General features: G+C 43.0%; 1 protein-coding gene across 1 annotated transcript in view; it reads right to left on the bottom strand.

The window, feature by feature from the left end:
• The window catches only part of Ush2a (usherin), a 706,426-nt gene that overhangs the window by 124,725 nt on the left and 560,206 nt on the right, over window positions 1–21,495 (bottom strand). Inside the window, exons 53-55 of the mRNA XM_052737975.1 lie at window positions 21,161–21,315; window positions 18,177–18,375; window positions 3,272–3,379 (exon numbers count right to left, since the gene is read on the bottom strand). Of these exons, the coding sequence (XP_052593935.1) occupies window positions 3,272–3,379; window positions 18,177–18,375; window positions 21,161–21,315 (462 nt within the window). The remainder of the gene's footprint in view (window positions 1–3,271; window positions 3,380–18,176; window positions 18,376–21,160; window positions 21,316–21,495) is intronic.

Below are 21,495 nucleotides of genomic sequence, written 5' to 3'. Positions count from 1 at the left end.
GATTGTGGCAACCTACAAAGAGTCTTACAGAAACGGAGAAGTGTTAAGGATGGCAAACACTAAAATAGGACCCCATTTCATGGCATGCGGTCAAGACCACCAGATTAGCAGAGGGGAAGCTGGAGGAATCTATTTGCTATATAAATGTGATAAGGGTTTGTTTCCCCGGAAGGAAATTAGATTTTAGGGAGCTGACTAGCAGGAGAGATACTCTTTTTGACATGCGGGAAGAATCAGGAGGGGACTATGAGAAAACTGAAAACTGGCTTTGGAAAGGAACCTAGTTAGGAGAAGCTGGAGAAATGAGAAGGATGTGAACAAAGGTAGAGGGGGAAGGGATGAAAAAGAAGGACGAACTGAAAAATTAAGATTTACAATCAGTAAGATTTATGAAGAGTGACATAGTATGTATAAAGATGGAAGTTTAAGCACAGTAGGTGTGGGACTGAGGTGATGGACATTGGTACCTAAGAGAACAGGAGGAAAGGCAAGGCGGGGCAAGGGGTAGGGTGAGAGAGAACTGAGCATTGAAGATGGAGGTCTAACATGGTGGCTGCACAGATCTTCTGTCCACGAGTACATCCCGGTGAGAGCTTAGCCTTTGGCAGCACTCAGTCTTTAAAAGAAGGTAGAGACAGTACTCTAGATCCAGAGTTATGTGAACTGAGTAAAGGAAGGGTCTAGAGGGGCATCAGTAAGCCAGGTACAGGAAAGAGGAACTGGAGGAGCTCAAGGTGGACCATGTCCAATTTGCCTTTTCTTTTCCCCAATGTTGATGTTAAGCTGGGATATAGTTTTGCATGATTTCACCCTAAAATGAGTTGATCTTACTGGGCCAGCAGTTGTTCTGAGAAAATAGGGTTATAACCCAACCTGGGCTCTTCCCACTACTTGATAAAGAGCCACAATTTCCGACGGGGATAAAACTATAGAGAAGTGTGTCCAGGTTTTCCTGAGGCCACACTGTGTATTACCACTTTCTGTTTAGATGTAAAGCAGAACAGGAGGGAAAGAACACAGGCTTCTTTGAATTTTTTCCATATGCACTCATCACTCTCAAATCTTAGACCTGCAAACTGTGTCTGATTTACTGCAAAAGTGGCATTACATAATTGACTGTGCTTGGGTTAGTAATTTAAAAGTTTATTTTTTATTAAATTATGAATACCTGTGCATGTGTGTGTGCACATGCACTAACAGGTACTTTTGGAGGAGGCCAGAGATATCAGATCCTCTGGAGCTAGAATTACAAATGATTGTGCCTCATGTGTGTGCTAGGAACTGAACTCAAGCCCTTTGGAAGAGTAGTAAATGCTCTTAATCACTGAGCCATCTCTCCAGCCCAAGTTAGGAAATTAAAAGGGTAAGTTTGTTTCTACTTTGTAATAGTGCTTAATGTCATTGATGATTGGTCCCTTTGCAGCCTCCAAGCCAAACATTGGGACTATATTCCTTTGTAGCCTCAAGCCAACATTGGGACTGTATTGATTCCTGGCACAGGTTATCCATGAATGCACATACACAGCCAGAGAATGGATCTAAAGCTACGTTGCTTCCCAGAGGAAAACCTTATTTCTTTGCATAGTTATTTCTGGCAAGGGAACATTGCATAATGTTAAAAAAAAGAGGACATTTCTTACAACACATTCCCGTGTATCATTTAAAGTTACATTTTTCAAGGCATAAGATCTAGACCCTTTCAAAAATTTTATAAGAGGAAGTGGGAAAACAGATACATTTAGAAAATAACTTAAGAATGTGGGTTTGGTAGATGAACCAATACCAGAGACCCCCTACTTTATCAGGCTTGAGTTTTAGCCAAAACAGGTTGGTAACATCTTTAGAGATCACCCATTATCATCAGAGTATCCATTTGATGGTTTACCTTTCCAAAAAATCCACTGCTGCTTCCTTCCTTTCATAGGAACACCAAGCTCTCTGACATGAAGCATTCTTTATATAGAGAACATCATTAGTGAACTCCTAGCGAGGAGCCATATGCCCCATATGTGGAATTTTCCATTTTATTCCCCATTTGCCGGTAGGAAGTTTAGATCTAATATTCCAAGGTACAACAGTCCTTTCAGTAGAAAAGTAATGAACAAGTGGTTTGGGACTCTATCATGGCAACAGACACCATGATCCTCTTTAGATACTTATATATGTATGCTTTGATTTCTCCATATGCAAAACAGGCCAATAAGAAAGGTTAACAAATAGTGGATCCCTACAATAGGCTACTGAGCATGTTTTTCTTCCATAAAGAAAAGGGCATCACACACCCCAGGTCCCAACCCTCAGGGGCTCATTGTCATCACAGGGTTGCTAATTCCAGATTTTTTTCTACGTGTATTGTATATTTATGACTAGAAATGAGTGGAGTCATCTGCCACCATTTTCACGCATAAAGCGGTTACCATAGCTCTCCAGCATCCTTATAGGAACAGCTCACTTTATTCCTACAATGTGATTTCATTTAGCAATTCTCCTTCTCAACAATATTTAAATTGTTCTCCACATTTGGCATTAAGCAAAATGATGCTGCCACAGGCATCCTGACACAGGTCCCCTTCTGGGCATGTGGATGAGTTTCAGGCATAAATAATGAAAACTTAACTGCTGTGTTAAGGAATTAAGATTTTGAATTTAATAGACAATACCAATTTGTCTTCTAAAGAGGGGGGAATCTCTCTGTACATTTCTTCAAACAGCCTGGTGGGATATCTCATCCAGTGTGTGTGTGTGTGTGTGTGTGTGTGTGTGTGTGTGTGTGTGTGTGTGTGTGTGTGTGTGTTAAAATCCCTGTTTCTTGGGGTCCACCATAGCCTATCTGTACCATAAAATCTTCATGTCTGTGATAATTGTTAATATCTCCTTCAGTATATTCTTTGCATATACACCTAGTAATTATATTACTATCATTCTGATTTGGTTTGAATTTTTTGAAGGCAGAGGCTGATTTCATTGGCTTCAGCTACTTACTTACTGTTAAAAGGTTTAATGATTAAGATTTTGAGGAGCTTCATATCCAGGTATGTATTTTTTCCCCATAAAAAAGCAAATCTCAAGGACTTAAAGAACTTGAAGTAATTTACTGTGAGTGGCAGTGTATGGCTTACTCCAGCCTGTAGGAGGAGGAGACACAGGATATTATTTTATTTTATTCTGTCGACTTTATTCTTCCTGCCGTGTTTTCTACAAAAAGCTTATAAAGTGAATTAAAACAGCACATTCAAACATTTTCTCCAAACCACAGATTTGTCCTGGTTACCTTGAGGGGCAGCCTGCAGGGTCTGACCTACAGAGGGCTCACTGGAAGTGCATCCGGCAGATGTACAAGCTGCAAGTGTGAAGCTGTAGGTTGTGTATGGCTGAAGACCTAGAAGAGCCAACAGAAAAGAAAGCACAGCTTGAGAGGGTTATTCATTAACAATTGAACACCGGAAGTTACATGCAGATTTGTAGATGTGCTCTGCAAGGCAGGAACCTGTAGCCTCACATGGGTCAGACTGGAACCCACAGTCCCACATAGGCCAGGGAGGAACCCATAGCCTCACACAGGCCAGAATGGAACCCACAGTCACATACAGGCCAGAATGGAACCCTCAGTCCCACATTGGCCAGGCAGGAACCCAGAACTTCACACAGGTCACAGCCCTACACAGGCCAAGCAAGTCAATCATCCCGGCTTTCTGAAGGCTTAAACTTCCTGAACAGTTATGCTGATCAAAAGTTTCTGAATGCTCAGCCATCAGAGATACTTCAAAATTTATGATTAATAAATTCATCCTTCTCAGATCCCCCCTACAAGATGTCATTAAAACTGTCTCACTTTTTGCACCAGAACATTTACATCCCGAATAGCTGGTTCCATCTTGAAGAGCACCAGGGTTCCTCCTCATTTAGTTTCAAAGTCCTTCCTTATATTGTGGTGAGACACTCCTGTTGCTTCCCCCCTTGGGGACCCATAGAACCAATCTAATTTCCTTTCCACATTACTCGTTCTTTAAATATTTGTAGACAGTTACCAAATCCCTCTGAGTCTTCCCTTCTCTAGACTAACCACCCCAGCTCCCGTGTCTGCCCCTCACGTGAAGAGGGGCAGAAAACACGTGAAAGGAAGGTTGATGCATCTTGTCTAGCCTCAAGCTATATTCAGTTCTTATTAACACCAGCTTACACTTTTAAGAAAAACAAACAAACAAACAAAAACCCGCTGCACGTTTTCCCCAGGTGTATTCGTGGGGCACATTGCTCTTCTGCTGGATGAACTGCTTTTGTCTTTACACACAGATTGAGGAGATTTCAATGAGGGCGTAGCCCTTATTTACTTCCACTACATTTATAAAAGAACACGGCTCAGTAGTTCCCCAGCAAGGCCTCAGAGGGAACAAAGAATGGCTTGATCTATTTATGACAGAAGTTGTCCATGGTTATATGTCACTGCTCTGTGGCTGATGACCTTGGCCAAGTTACCTAGCTTCTCTTTGCCTTGGTCTACTGATCTGTAAAATGGGGAATCACTATAGCATGTAGCTTATATGAGAAGATGAAATGGGATGCCAGGTAGTATTTTATATCAGCAGGGGTAACATTAAGGCTCTGCAGCACTCAACAAGAAGTATATTGAGGCTTACAAGGTCTTTCTTCGATTCTTGAGAAAATTCAAACAATACCAAAGCGTTCTTAAAAAAAAATTAGGAGAATAGTGCTTTGTCAACGGTCAGATCGCAGGCTGATTTATGGCGCCTACTCTATGGTTAGTATGTGTGCTTTCCACACACTTCCAGCTGCATTCTTATACATTTTATACCTGGGAGCATGATTCTTCCTGCAGATTTGTTCCCACCTTATCCCGTCACTTCATGTAGATTGCTCGAGTTCTATATTTTTTCTTTACAGATTTCCACTACTCTAAATAATATACCAGTCCCTTTTATCTCCTGAAATAATTCTTTCCTTGCACAGCCTTCTGTATCTTTGATGCTCTAGGCGTCTTTTTCTTGCCTTTCTTGCTATGGCACAATTGCCAAAAGAGCCAGGACCCCACTTCACCTGTGAGTATATCCTGCCAATAGTGATGGCACACAGTAGGTGCTTGCTAAATGAATGGAGGAGTCAGTCCTCAGATTCGCTCAGGGTTGGAGTGCTGGTTTGGGTTCTCCGAGGAAGCACTGGCCTGAGGAAGCCGGATCTGCTTGACATCCAGCCTCTGGGCCTTTTGTGTCTCCTTATGGACCTAGTGATAAGATCCAGGTACTTATTTGATTATAATCTTCCATTTGGTTGCTAGGGAGGATTTACATAATTTTGATATTTACCTGATTTTTAGATGAGGAATATGACTAAAGATCTAAGCCATCCCCAAATCATATAGCTTTGATAAAAGCTTACAGGAAGATGCTAAGCTAATAAAACATAAGAACTCAGAGAAAATGGAAAGGGACATCCAAGAGTGAAAGCCAGAGGTCGCAAGGGCAAGCTGGTTCAGCCATGCAGTGCCAGCCTTTCTACCCCACTTCTGAAACATTGTTTCAACTGTACCACTGTCTTTCCTTGTTAGAATGCTCTGCAAACAGAGAGGGCATCTTTGGATGGCTTCTGCGCTCCACCCCACCATGCCTGTCTTATGAGTTCAGTGATAACTTTATGTTAGCTTAGAGAACAGCTCCGTGAACAAACATGGCCAGGGTAAGGGCTATGAGATGTGATGTCCGTCACAAGTATGACCCCACCAAACAGGACCCTTCTCATGGTTCCACAAGCATTTCTGCCTGCAGCATCTACTTTGCTTTTTTTTTTTTTTTAATTTTTGATATTCTCCTTGTTTTGTAAAGTGTTAAATAATAATGATATCAATGTAATTTGTGAGTAGTAAAGTTTTCTTTTTCTTTCTTTTTTTTTTTTTTAGGTGCAAGTGTGGAAGGACGCAGATGGAACAGGTAGGGCTGAGGGAAGGATAGGAAGTTCCATGCACTTCTGTTCTTCCAGTTCTAGTCACAGCCCCCACAGTAAACGGCTCACAACTGCCTGCAACTCCAGCTCCAAGGGCATCGGAGATCTCTGGCCTCCCTGGGCACCTCCATGCAAGCACACAGATACACACATTTAAAAATCAAATAAATCTTTTTTAAAAAGTCAAGAGGCATTTGTTGGCATGTTTATCTTTCAAGAGTGTTTTCCCAGAAAAATCTCAAAAAGAAAAAAGTGATAGCCCCATCCTCTTTGACCTCTTGTGTTCTGGCTCTTCTGGTTCCCTGTGAGCAGCAGGTGCTAAAGACAAGTTTAGGATGGCTATTAGAAGAGGAAACACATCATCAGAGAGGTACACCACATTTGATGAGATGAACAGGACATTTGTAACATGGAGGTTAGGGGGAATCCCATGGCTATGGACAAGAAACTGACATGTCTTTCTGATACAGCAAGTCCACAAAATGGCCCCATGAATCAATGTTATTAATAAATGGTTCTGGGGAAACTGGGGTACTCGGAATATTGAAACCTGACTCCAGCATCTTACCCTGGAGACAAATCAATGCCAAATAGACTGTCCTCGTTGGCTTCCTGCTTCTGTGATGACCAGAAATTACTCAGGGCCGAAAGGGTTTATCATGTCTTACAGGTTAGAGTTTACCATTAGAAGAGGCCTGGGAAGGACCTCAGCAGGAGCCTGGAGGCAGGAACTGCAGCAGAGGCCATGGGGGAACGCTGCTCTCTTGCTTGCTCCCTGTAGCTCACTCAACTACCTTTCTTACACAGCCCAGGGGCAACCTGTCCAGAGTAGGCTCCACCCACAGAAGTCTGAGATTTCCAATACTCCCATCAATCAGCAATCAAGAAAAAACTCCAGAGACAAGACCACAAGCCAATCTGATGGAGGCAGTTCCTCAATTGACAGTCCCTCCTCTCGGGTGTGTCTAAGCTTGTGTTGAGTTCACAAAATCTACGACGTGGATCAAAGATCTAAAATGTGAGACCCCAAACTCAGAAGCTCCTAGAGGAAAACACAGGGAAACGCTTCAGCATGTTGGTGTGGATGACGATGCTCTGGCTATAGCCCCAAAGCACAGGGACCAAAAGCCATCGTGGGCAGACAGAGCCTCGGGCCTCGTTCGACTGAAAAGCTTCCACACAGCCCAGAAAGCAGTCAGGAACGTGAAGAGAACGCTCAGGTGGGAGAAAACACCTGCTAACCCTTCATCTCATGAGGGCTCACTCTCCAGAGCATATGAGGAGCTAAACATAAACAATGAAAACTAAGCAATCCAATTAAACTGGGCAAATGATTTAAGTGGAAACAATTCCAAAGAAATACAAATGGCCAACTGGAAGAATGCTCAGCATCATTATCTATCATGGACATACAAATCAAAAGAGTTAGAGCATACTACTCTAGTCAGAATGGTTATTATAAGAAATGACCCAGCACTCGGGAGGCAGAGCCAGGCGGATCTCTGTGAGTTCGAGGCCAGCCTGGACTACCAAGTGAGTCCCAGGAAAGGCGCAAAACTACACAGAGAAACCCTGTCTCGAAAAACCAAAAAAAAAAAAAAAAAAAAAAAAAAAAAAAGAAATGAGAAAATAGAAAATACTGGTGAGATGTAGAGACAAAGGAATGTCCATATGCTGATGTTAGGAATGTACATAATTGCTTTCACTATGGAGAAAACAGACTGATCAATCATATGATCCAACTATCCCATAACTGGGTATACACATGCCAAACACACACACACACACACACACACACACACACACACACACACACACACGTACACACACACACACAGAGAGAGAGAGAGAGAGAGAGAGAGAGAGAGAGAGAGAGAGAGAGAGAGAGAGAGAAAGGATAAAGGATAAAGGATAAATTCAGTATGTGGAAGATCCATCTGTGTTTGGGTATTTATTGTAGTCTTTAAAGTAGTCAAGTCATGGAATCAATTTATATGCCCATCAGTGAGTGAATGGATAAAGGAAATATGTTTACCTAATACAATGGAATGTTACTCAGTCATGAAGAAGAAGAATACCCTGGTATTTGAAACCAAAATAGATGGAACTAGAAAACATCATGTTATGTGAAATAAGCCAGGTATAGGAATACTGCATGTTACTTTTCACACATGTAAATAATAAACCAGTTTCCTAGCTATAAAATAGTCATTATTTGAAGTTGAAATGTAGTGGGAGTGGATAAAAGAGGACAGATACAGTCATTGCACACTATAGGCAAGGACTGAAATATCACACTAGGCATCATTATTGTATAAATAATTACACGTTAAAATAAAACAAAATAAAATAATAGCACTAAGATTTGGTACACATAAAAAGGGTCTTGTGATATTTGTAGATTTTCAAGATTTATTATTATTATTATTATTATTATTATTATTATTATTATTATTATTTTGGCTTTTTGAGAAAGGGTTCTCTGTGTAGCCTTGGCTGTCCTGGAACTCACTTTGCAGGCCAGGCTGGTCTTGAACTCAAGGAGTTCCACCTGTCGCTGCCTCCTGAGTCCTGGGATTAAAGGCGTGTGCCACCATGCCTGGCATCAAGGTTTAAAGCAAAGTCACTGAACTGTGTGCAGATGAGCGTCCCCAAGGTGAATGGAAGACTGACTGAAGGACCAGAAGAGGTGGGATGCAGGTCAGGGCCACAGGAGAAGCCACAGAGGATGGTGGTCACAGTCTCTCTAATTCCTGAGCAGTTTGTCCTCAGTAGCTTGGGTCTACCCTAGAAGTGTGGGAATACGTAAAGGGTTGTGTGAATTAAGTGGAAGAAACACAGGCTTGTTTCCACTGACAACTGCCAGATGCCACACAACTTCACAGGGCCCACTATAGACTCTTTAACAGAAAACCTCTACCTTTCCTTAAATAAAGCAGTCTTTTGTGCAGCATCAGGACCCACATGAACTGAGACAGAAAAACTACCCAGGCACGGACAGACTTCCACACTGTCCTTTCATGTTTGCAGCTCAGAATTGAGTGTATGACATCATGACGTTCGTGTTAGGTGCTGGGACTTCCCTCCCCCCTGTATGGAGGTTGGAAAGAGAACTGAGCTCAGAAATAAAGACCTTCAGCATCCTGAAAGCATCATTTGGTAGCCTGGGATGAATCGCGCCTAAAGTCAGCATGCAAAGTTTCACTTTCATGAGCCAGTAAATGTCCACTTATTAAGTGTGTTTGCTTGAGAGACTGAAGATGACTACAAGTTTTAAAAATGACCGATGTTATTTATCTATGTACAGGGACATGCTATAGGTGAGACCACATATGTTACACATGGGTGCCATAGCAGCTGTTACTCCCTCCTCCCGTGTGATGAGCTAGCAACTTATGGAGGAGAGATTTAAAAACGTGGATAATCTATTACGTGTATGAAGAGTTTCTCTCTGAATATCCCCCACATAGGAGCCATTATTCCTGCTTCGTAGACAGCAAAGCTGAAGTTCAAAGCAGAGAATGTAGGAGCTGGCCAGATCAGAGCCGGGGCTAACCCAAGCTCCATTACCGAGTACTAAGTTCTTGTAGCACAGAAAGCCCACAGCTAGAGGAATTCAAGTGCACCACCAGTGATGGCCTCTCCCTCTGACGCTTAAGCACCACCACAAAGAAGGATGGCAGAAAACATTGCAACAGCTCCTTTAGACAGAGTATGTTGGTCAGTATTCTGGTGGTATGCATCTGAGCTCCTCTTCAGATGAAAGAACTATGTTGAATGGCTGGAGTTCAAACAGAAGAGAAGACAGACCTCAGAGTTGTTCCCAGTGGTTCCTCCACGTTTACTTCTCTCTTGGCCAACCTCTACATCAGACATAAACTTTAGAGGGATTGCGATCATAATCAAGGGAATTTGTTAAGAAATTATGTGACTAGCGCCAATGGAAGCTGGGGAAAGTGCTTCCCGCCAAGCCTAATGACCAGAGTTTGATTGCCAGGACCCATGGTGGAGGGAGAGAGCTGACTCCTAAGGGTTATCCTCTGGTTTCCATACACACATTAAGGCATGGGTGTGCCCTCATGCATGCACACACATAAACACACACAATAAAAATTGCAAATGGCATCACTAAAATACTAGTGCTTATTAAGCATACTCCTTTCTGTGACTCCCTTGGGTGTTAACAGAATCAAGGCTCTTTTAATGCCTGCTACTGTCTTCTCATTTCACAGATAGTGTATAACCAGAGAGGTGGAGGGAGCGGTATAGGGTCACAGATGTCAGAAAGGGTGAGGCTAATGTTGCACCTTGAATAGCTGGGGTGAATAAGGTAGATTGCAGCAATTGAGTCAAACACCCTAGTGCTATCAGGAGGATGATGGCTTAGGTAGCTCAAATCCCCTAGAAAGCTCCAGTTGTACAAAACCCCCAAGTGGAATATATATTTCAATCTTTTCATGTTGAGTATTATCACAAGTCATGAGCACAGGCAGGAGAGCATGGCTGTTAGAAGCCCAGAGACTCCAGGTAGACCATTTGGGTTCTGACAGTTACCAAGCTATTAACCATGGCCAGAGTTGAGGTGTTTGTCCCCTAGGTGCCTTAGTTTTCACACTTGAAGTTGCAGTTATGATTGGTTAACTGACAGCTTTAGCTACAGATGAGTCAAAGACAAATGCCGTCTAAATGCATCATCCTTAATAAGTTTTAAATCTTGTATTTTTTGTACAATTAAGAGGGCTATTTAAATAGCCTGCAATGAAGCATAAGCTTCTACCAGGCATGGGTGATTTACATGTACCCAGTGACCTTTCCTATCAATGGCTCAGTAGAACTCAATAAAATCTCCACATTTCAATAGGATTTGCTGTCATTTTAAGTGAGCCCCTATCGGTAGTCCTTAAACTGAGATATATATGTGAAATATTAGCAACAGGCAGTGAAAAGGGCACACCAATTGAAAACTACTCATGAATTGATCAGGACGAGAAGAGGGAACTAAAGAGACGTCTCAAAGGAACCATTCCGACTGTAACTTAATCCTGAAGTCGAAGAGAAGAGGGAGAAAAGAAAACATCATTCAAGCAACCAATATCGAATGAGAAGAGTGAGAAATAGCGTCACAGAGCGGAGAAAGACCAGCGCAGGGAGACAAAGCAGGCATTTAACAGCTCAGAATAGCAGAGATGACGGCGGCGGCGAATAATTCCACGAATTTCCCTACAGGGAATCATGTTCTCTTTGAAAGGAAAGGGGAATCATATAACCAAACTCATTACAATCACACTTCCCACTAACATTACTTTCAAGAGTAATATGCGTCAAAAAGAGACTGAAAAAAAAAACCACGGATGGTTAATAAAAATATGATTTGGCAAAGGAAACCTATGTCAATGTCAGTTACATTTGTGATATACTCTAGAAGGAACAGCTGGCTTCTGGTTTTTAATCTCTAGATACATTGGCAGGAAAAGGCATTTTCTTCATTGTGTCTTCAGATGGAAATCACTGCTCTAAAACATCCAACCAATGATGCTGTAACAGTCCCTGTTATTTTCTAAGAAATTTCCAAATAGCATTATGTGGGGGTGCCATTCTAAAGGGTCATCCATGGTGACCAGATGAGTTAGGAGGAATTCTAGCATAGAGTGACTCCAGATAACAATGATGCCAACATATTTCAGAAAAGCTTGGTCGAGCATGTTGGCTCACACCTTTAATCCCAGCACTAAGGAGGTAAGTGTAGTCAGATGTCTGTGAGGCCAGCCTGGTCTAGATAGCTAGTTCCTGGCCAGCCAGGGCTACATAGAAAGATATTTGTCTCAAAAACAAAAGCAAAAAAAGAATGATCAAAAACAACAACAACTAAAAAACTTGAAGAAGGAGTTTGGAAGGTTCACACCACACTGAATTGGTGTCTAAGCAGACAGGTAATGAGGCTGATAGTGCTTACTCTGATGTAAGCATTGTGTAATGTATACATTTGTTGGAAAATCACAGTATGTATAGTTGATTTATGTTTTGTGACACCAAGGATTGAGCCCAGGGCTTCTAGCATGCTGCTCAAGGTTCTATAACTCAGAGCTGTAGCCCCAGATCTCTGTCTTTATTGAAACAGGGTTTCAAGTTTTGATTATGTTCAGACACAAAAACATAAACAACATGGAGATAAGGGCTAGCTAGAGTCACCAAGACAAAACATAATGAATTAGTGGTCTCTTAGGCAGTGGACCTTGGAATACTTGGGATTTAGGGAGAAGAGTTATATTCCTTAGAAATCAGCATCTAGACAGTTCTTGACTACAGTTCTTTGGGCCACTAGCAGGCATAAAAGAAGAGAAAATGAATGGTTGATGCTACGTTTTTAAAAAGTAGGTACCAAGGAAGCTTTCTTCAACTTTGGAAAAATGGAAATGAAGTCAGTTTTCATGTTTATTTTCACAGGTCTACCACTCCCTGATCGGTGATTGCGTGGCACCTGGGAAATACAACCATGGCGCTACACATGACTGCGGGACAGGAGGGCTGCCCGCAGCTCTGAGGACACACTCGCCGCCTAAGATTTCTTTGTGTCTGTCGGTCTGCAGCACTGGATGCCTCTCGATGGTGGCTTTGCGGTGTGGGGTGACTTGCTCAGAGACCCAGGCTCCTGAGCCTGCACTTCACTTACTCCTCGGCTCTTACTGTCTATAAACTCTCAACAAGTGTTGAACAAAGAGACCTGAATTTTCACTCTGTAACGGGACTTGCAGACTTTGTAACCTATCCTGCCTTAGAGTTAGATGCGCTTGGCAGTGGGACTTTTATCTACAATCAAAACAGATATAAGCTTTTATGCATTGTAGTGTCCTACTCAATATTTACTTATTCAAGAAACATTTTCGGGGGCTGTGGATGTAGCTCTTGAGTACTTGCTTTGCATGGTGGGGCACATATGTCATCTCAGCACCAAGGAGGTAGTCAGGAGGATCACAAGTCTTAACTCTTCCTTGGTTATGTAGCAATTTTGAAGCCAGCTCAGGCTACATACATGAATAAACGAATAGTTTAAAAATGTGAATGGCTATGAACACAGGACAAACAGGTAACAGGAAACTATTTTCTCTTTCCTTAAGATTACCTACTAGTTGAGGCATAAACAAGAAAAAAGTTATTTGACTCCTGCCCCTGGCATTGTGTGTGTGTGTGTGTGTGTGTGTGTGTGTGTGTGTGTGTACCTGTGTGTGTGTCAACAACACATATGTGGAGGTCAAAAGACAACCTCAGATATCACTCCTCATCTTTGACCTTGTTTGAGGCAAGGTCTCTTGCTGTTCACTGCTGTACACCACCAGGCTAGCTGGCCCTGTGTTTCCCAGGATTCTCCTGCCTCTATCTCCCACAGTGCTGTAGGAGTCCTGGGGTTATAGACAGATACAGCTACCATGTGCAGCTTTATGTGTGCTCTGGGGATTCAAACTCAGGTCCTTATGCTTGTGAAGCAAACACTTTATCCCAGCTTAATCTCCCAGCTCAATAAAATGTTATAAATACCATGACAATAAAGATAGTTTGTCACCACACAATGGACTTATCTAAAGGTAGACCCTTCACAAAGATTTTCCACATTTGGTCATACTGATGTTCAAACTGCATTTTCTCGTTTTCAAAAGTGATTTGTATAATATTGGCATCAGCATAATGCTAATATTCAACTTTCTATTGTAAATAGAATTGTTAGGGTTTGTGTTATTTAGCATAAAGGGCTTTCAATAACTTCGAAGCGAATGAGAAAGAGCAAATTGACTCCAGTTCACTATTTTAATGGCTGGATGCACCTTCTGACTGCAATGCAATGATGAACAGCCCCTAATTAATTCATCTGGCAACAGCTTACCCAGAGTTCAGAGACACACAGTCCTTCCCAGACCTACGGCTAAAGAAGATGCGATTCATTCGTTCATTCATTCATTCACTTTCCTCAGTGGACTCAGCCACTGAGGTAATCCTTCCACCCTTCTCTCTATCCCTACGACACAGGCTTGCTATGGAGACCAGAACTGCCATCCCCACGCTGTGTGTAGGACAGAACAGAAGATGAATTTAGTCATAGGTGACCTGGGAAGGTCTCGATTGATGAGCTTCCATGTGCTGTTTGCATTAGTGAATATGAGCTGCAGGGAGCTGCTGTCTCCTGGGTCCCACGGGTCTTGGTGTGGGGAGATAGCAGACAGTGCTGCAGTTTACTTAGAGCATTGATAACACCTCTAAATAATTAACTCAGGACTTCCTGTCTTCAATTACTTAATGCCTTTTTTTAAACATCTTTAGAGGATTATAAGCAATTTATGGGTTGCGAGTGATGAGGGCCTTTGCCACTATTCCCACAAAGCATTTATGGGATCATGTTTCGGAGGCTTTGAGGTAATTAAAAGTAAGCATGGAGACAACATGGCTGTGGCAAGGTGCTAGTGGTCCCTCTTGCCATCCCCCGGACTGAGATCCTTCAGGCTCCAGGAAGGCTAGTGCTACAGCTTCATTAGGGCTCTGTTGCTTAGGGAATACCAGGGTTTGGAAATGAAGAGAAATCTAAATATGTATTTCAAGCATCTCAGGCAGTCCTTCAACAAACATCTGAGATAATCTAGGAAGCAAATTCCATTATCTTCCTTTATTCCATGAACCTCAGTGAAACACCCATCACATCATAAATGCTTCTGTCCTGCATTTGGTCAGTCAGCTGACCATGGACCTGGTGTTCTCTGACAGAGAAAGCACACCACACTTTGGAGATTCTGAGTTCAGAGATGTTTGTGCCTAACATCACTCCCGTTCCTTATGAACTGTGTTTAGTAAGCTTTGGACCCACTCTCCTTAGTGGGTCCAAGTGAACAATTCTCTAGCTGCATTTAAGACGGATGGATGGACCAAATGACTTTGGAGACTATCACAGCAACCTAGTCCAGATGCAGAGAACTGACTGTAGATATCTAACTCAAGCCCTGCACTCAGTGCTAGGGAACACTGCAAAAGAGAACAGAAAGACCGTAAGAGCCAAATGGCCAGAGCATCTGCTGTGAGATAGTGTATTTGACATACAAGAGAATCTGTGCCCAGAAAAATCTCAGTGGTCTGGTTACCTAAGCAAGACCAGCACAATGACAACACCAGTGGACTACTTACTGACTTCCCAGTGTGGATGGGGGAAATCCTACAAGCCCCCACCCCTAGATGAAGAGCTGCAGGCAATTAATGGCTGCTGGAAGACATCCCTAGGGAGGACTCCACCCTCCACACACATATCCAATCCCAAGCGGTCAGCCCCAAACACATACATATCTGAGCAACAATAATGAATTCAGCAGGTTGTATTAATATATACATATATATGTAACAGTAATAATTAAAGATAAATATAGGAGGGTTTTTGGGATGTGGGAAGAGTTAGATGGGGCAGAGAGTGAGGTATAAATAAATGATGGAAATATAGCACCATGTAGGAAAATCTCAAAAAGTAATAAAAGAAATATAAAAAAGGATTATTTTCACTTTATGATATTTGTAAAAGTTTAACTTACATAGGAAAACTTTAAAATATTTATTCTAATGCAAGGACTTCTGGCACCAATATGTGTGTATAAATTTCTCTATGACATGAAAATATTGATTAAGGATGACCATGAAAGGAAGAATCAGTGGAGCGAAGGGATTTACAGAGAGAACTTTGAAATTATTTCATAATTAATGAGGCCATCCATCCTGTGGGTTTGTACACTATAACTGAATTTGGTTTGCCGAGATTTCAAAGCCAATCCCTCATGCAACCAGTACAGCTGGCAACAAAGCCAGGCTACTGACGAAGACAGACTCGACTGAGCCACAACGCTCCAGCCTTGCCTCTCAGTTAACTGTGAAACCAGTATGAACTGGTACATGGCTTCAGGTGGCTTTAGCTGACTTTTAGAATGTTAATTCACATTCAGTTATGATGCCATTGTCCACCCAAGTCCTCTATATCACCAGCCCTGCGCCCTGCACTGGCCTAACCACCATCCTCTTACTGGTCAGCCTTCTCCATTGCCAAGAGCATCTTAGAGGACACAGTGCTAATCAACTAATTTATTAATTTTATCTGTGAGGTGTGTGTGTGTGTGTGTGTGTGTGTGTTTAGTGTTTGCCAGTGCCTGTGTTTTGTGGAGGTCAGAGGTCAACATGAAATGTCTTCCTTGATTGCTCTCCACTTTATTTTTTGAGACAGGGTCTCTCACTGAACCCGGTGCTTATTTTTGGGCTACATTTTGGCTGGCCAGTGAGCTCCTGAATTCTCCTGTCTCCGTGACTCCCTCTTCCCTCACAGTGTTAGAATTACAGATGTGTGCCACCTCAGCAACTGGCTGTTTTTTTAATATGAAAACTTGCACAGCAGACACACACTTTACCCTCTGAATCATCTCCCTAGCCTTCACAATCTTATTTGTAAAAGTTTTATATATTATCAAGACCATAACCATTGGCTAGTGGTAGGTGCGTGCGCGCGCGCACACACACACACACACACACACACACACACACACACACACACACAGAGAGAGAGAGAGAGAGGGAGAGAATCATGAGTCATTCTGATTCCTTTACAGATGGAGCTAGTAAATGCTGTGGCCATCCTGAGTGGGTGAGTTTTCTTCATCTTTTAAGCATGGATGCTACAAGCCTCCCTCACTTACAGGGATATGGTGAGAAATAAATGAGTTACAATGTAACTCTTCTTTAAGATGGTAAAGACATGAAGAAAGGTGAGGTTCTATTACATAAAACAATGCATGTCGATTTTGAGTGAAATAAGATATAAGAAACCAGCACGAGCCTTTGAGCTGATGAAAGCATTCCCTATCCATGCTACCACTAGGTCAGCACATGATCTCCAGGTGGAAGGTGTGCAGGTGTACAGGTGTGCAGGTGTACAGGTGTGCAGGTGTGCAAGCTTGTACTAAGTGTCTTCCCAGGACTCTCAGGACTCATGGAAAACACCAGCGATCCTCTCAATCAATGCTTTCTTGGATGGCAGAAAACCACAGAACTTAGGAGCAAAATACCACGCAGCTACTTTTCCACCTGTGCAGCCTAAATTTGGACTTCTGAAAACCCAGGCATAGCTTTCTAGACATTTCTGTGCTTTCCTATAAGTTTTGTTATCTGCGTGACTAATACTCTTCGAAAGCACAGAGCCCAGCAGGAGGAGGTCATTATTTTGGGAAGTCTTTGAAAAAAATGGAGAAATAATGACAGTTTGTAAAATCGTGGTCTCAGAATCTAAACTTCCAGATGTGTTTGTAACGACTCACCGGACCCCAATAAGGAACTAAATGACTGTCTCCCAGAGTATTTTTTTTTTCAATAAAACAGAGCTAAGAATCACCTGTGCCCTCTTGGCCTGCTGAGGGTGGGTTTAGGTCTTAGCAACGCAGCACTGAGCAGGTAGCTCAGGCCCCTGTCTGCAGCCTGCATTTGCTAGTGATGGAAGCAAAAGAGAGAGAGAAAAAAAGGTAAACACCAAATATTAAACTCCCGGGGTGTGCGAAGTCTATGATCAAACTGAACGAGGTGATAAGAAGACAAAGTCAGAAATACATGTTCTCGTCCAAAGAAATATTCAAGCTACCCATGTTAATTATTATTACGGTCACTGTGAGGGTTGACCCAGCACTCTGCTCCTGCACTGCACTACTGTAATAATGATGACAATGCTACACATAATCAAACTAATACAGTCGCTATTAATTAACAGAAATAATGACGACAAGAAGTCCCAAGCAGCCACTGTCAACGAGGGAGTATTAGCCATTCACTCTGGAGCTTGCTGGCAGACTCTCTCTGCTTTTCTTCTTCCACCTCTCAAGTCCGACTTGGCTATCCTGGCCCCATTACCTGGGAATCTATCCCCGGGGAAAGAGAATGCATCGTGCTGTTTGTTTGAAAAAAAGAAGTTCATACTGACACGAGCCCCCTCTCTCCACGCTGCGTACCAAAGCCAAATATAAATGATTTCTGAAGTTCTCGGCTGCCGTGGCTTATTGCTGCCAGTGTGGGCTCTTCGATTAGCATGGATTAAGCAGGACCTGACCATATGTCAGGAGAACGTGTCCTTTCGAAGTGACCTCATATATCAAACACACACCCCTGGGAGGCTCCCCCCAACCCCAGCGCCATGACAGCCTCCTCCAGGAGATTTCCCGTTTTGTCACCTGTGACCGTATGCTGCCGCCTGTCACTTGTGTCTGTGTAGATGAGCCCTCGCCCACCCAGCCAGAGCTGGTACTCCTTAATGACATCTTTCGTTTTCTCAGGGACACTCCAGCTGAGGTGCAGTGTCTCTGGTCCCCGGGCTGTGATGTTTGGTGGTGAGATACTCTCAGGGATTCCTCGGGTGGGAGCAGCGACGACCTGCGAGCGTGGAAATTAAACAGCAATTTATTGTCATTGTCCACTAGGAATCCTGATCAATGAAAATGTCGCTTTTGTTTTAGAGCTTTGCCGTCTGGCGTGGCATATCATTAGCAAAGGCTGGGAGAAGGAGTCCCCCCTCCCCTTCATTCTTTCCCTCTCATCCTATTTAAACAATGAAATCTGACCTTGAATACATTACATAAGTCTCCAACTACTATTTATCACAACAGGTCCGACAACAATTTTGAAGGCAGAGTGCGGCCCTCAGTTTAAACAAGTGCAAGCCCGCCTGGCAGACTGTCTGCCTGGAGAACTCTCTTCCATATGGCCCATCAGTGTCTTTGCATTTTAACAGCCTGATTTTGCAAAGTTAAGCATCAGTAAATATGGAGCAAAAGCTACGTCTGAACTTGCTAGCACAGAGCATGCTTTAAGCAGCATAACGGGCGGACTCCCCTGCATTCTTCCCAGGACGACGGTATGCTGTCTATGCTGATGCTCTAGGAAGAGAACCAAGTGAGAAGAAAAACCAGCCAGTCACCGAGTCAGTGGTGTCAAAACACGGTTCTGGATGAAATTTGCTGTTGGGAAGATGTTTTTTTTTTCCCCCATAGGATAAACCTGATTTCATGTTTTAACCAATTGTTCTGGCATCTGGTCGGCCCAGGCCCTGTTACACACAAAATATAGAATTGTCCAAGGACCGTTCAGACTGGCTTTTGGTTGGTCCAAACAGCTGCCATCTGTCAGCATGGCAGTGGGCTCAGTCCTCACTGGGGCTCTGTGTGTTGTGTGGCTCCTGCAACGGTGTGTAGGCCCCACTCTTCTGAAGTTTCAGTCAGGTGAAGAGCGTTAGAAGCATTCTGTCTGTCAGTGGGTCTCCCAGGTGGCTTCCCACATTGCTGGCCTATGTGAAATGGCCCTGGTTCATTTTCTCCCTTAATTCTTTGTTTCCTCTCAGTCTCCTCCGAGGCGTTTTCTTTCTTCTCCATTCTGTAGCAGTGTACATCACTCATCACCAGTGGTATTCTGTTTTGTTTCTCTCTGGTGCCCTTCATGATCACATCTATACCCATTGCTTTAATTTCTCGGATTGATTTTTCTAGCAAGCCCATCTCCTGGTCTGGCATCCAACTAGACAATTTTTTTCATTTAAAATGACCAATGCTATCTGCTTCTATCACCCTGCTCTTTAGTTTTGAGACACTTGAAGATAATCCTATCGTTTTAACATCTTTGTTTCTGCTTGCACCATAACAACACCACCTACAAACAGCTGAAAATACATACTTTAAAAGGCATACAACACTTTACTTTCTTCTTTTCTGGGTGTCTGGCCTTTTGCCATCATGACACAACTGTGTCATCTACAAAGTTTATGCTTAAGAGCCATAGAATCAAATTTAAAAAAATGCCCAACAGCTCATAATGTTTTAAGTAGTTTATAATTGAGCACTGGGGCTCAGTCATAGCAATCCCAGGGGTGTATATGAACAAGGGCTGCAGGTTGGACACAGCTGCATATTCTATACAGAGCTGACACCAAAGTCTGCAGATTCTATCACCTGCGTTCTGCTGTAACTGTCTTTTATTTTAGGATATTGTTTTGTAGCCCAGGCTGACCTCAAACTTACTGTAGCTGAACATGACCTCGAACTCTTAATTCTCCTGCACACACCTCAGGATGATGAAATTGCAGCACACACCTGGCTTATACAGTGCTGGGGACTGAACTCAGGGCTTTGTGCATCCTAGGTAAGCACTCTACCAACCAAGCCTCACTCCCAGCCTCTCATTCTGGACCCAGTGCCTGAATCTAGGCCTTTATTATTCCTTCCCAAGACTTCTGCTGGAGTGTTGGGGTCACTTATTTGCATGGCAGCCTCATCCATTTCTGGTTTTTAAGAGTGGGCAAAATTTGAAGGTATGATATTTAGGTGCAAATTTAATTAATTGATGAGTAATTTTGGACATTTGATGGCTTTGTAGAATACTACTGCCCCATTCCATGTTAAGCCACTATAACAGAGTACCTACGGCTGAGAAACACCTGAAGAGAAGAGTTTTCTATTTTTACTCCAACGTTCTGGAAGCTGAGAAGTGTAAGACTGGATGGCTGCACAGGGAGTGAGGCACCCTGCTGGAATAGAAAGGTACCTGGGCCTGTGTCACAGCAACGGAACATGAGAGGCAGCCTCAGGATAACCTGCATCACGGCGATCGCCTGGTCCTGGGAATGTGATGATGTACTCTTGATGGGCATTTGATCCTGTGGACAGGATCCAGTGTGGATTCCTTGTGACTCCACACCTCTCAAAGGTACCACTACCACTCACCACTAGCTCTGGGTTTCTTTCAAAATTGGAATGCCCCCCCCCAATTTTCTTCCAGTGCCAGATGAACTCCAGGTGCTTCAAATTTAAAGATCTAGCCCTGACATTAACATTTATTGAGCACTAACTGTTTTTGATACCAACCCACATCATGGGAATATCCCAGCCAACCACAACAAATACCCAGAAATAAGTAATGAGAGAGGGGTGTGAAGGAGTCATTGACATTGGCTCAAGAGTTTGCTGTTCCTAATAAAACACTGATATCTGGTTAAATCTCTGTCACAGGAATCTCCCCTTTCAGCATCAACATCCATCGAAGGGGACACTCCCTCAATGCCACTTTGAGGGAGACACGGTTTTGTGGCCTTGGAAAAAATCACACCCAGGATGCTCACACAGCCCTCACCCTGGACTCTTCTTCCCACAGGTAGGTGAGTTCCTCTCACCTTGCTGCTGACCGCACAGCCAGAAGCTGTGCAAGCTTTCAGCTGGTACGAGTATTCCTGGAGTGGCTGAATCCCCTCTGTGTCTGTGAAACTCAGCGATGTTCCCCGAAATCGCTCCCTTCCATCTCGAAGAAGAATGTACTGAGTAATAGGACCTGGAAGACAAAAAAACGCAGGCTATATGTCACGCCACACACATGAACTGTTTTCAAACATGTATGTCAGAGAACTTTTCAATTACACTTATTTATTTACATACATGTACGTGTGTGAAGGTCGGGACAACTTTATGGAGTCATTTTTCTCCTTCTACTCTGCAGGTCCCGGGGACTGGA

This window comes from Peromyscus californicus, unplaced genomic scaffold (genome assembly GCF_007827085.1).
Source record: "Peromyscus californicus insignis strain IS unplaced genomic scaffold, ASM782708v3 Scaffold_14__1_contigs__length_90479793_seg_2, whole genome shotgun sequence".
NCBI lineage: Eukaryota > Metazoa > Chordata > Mammalia > Rodentia > Cricetidae > Peromyscus > Peromyscus californicus.
Note: the sequence above shows the minus strand (reverse complement) of the source record. Positions and strands in the feature narration are given on the sequence as shown.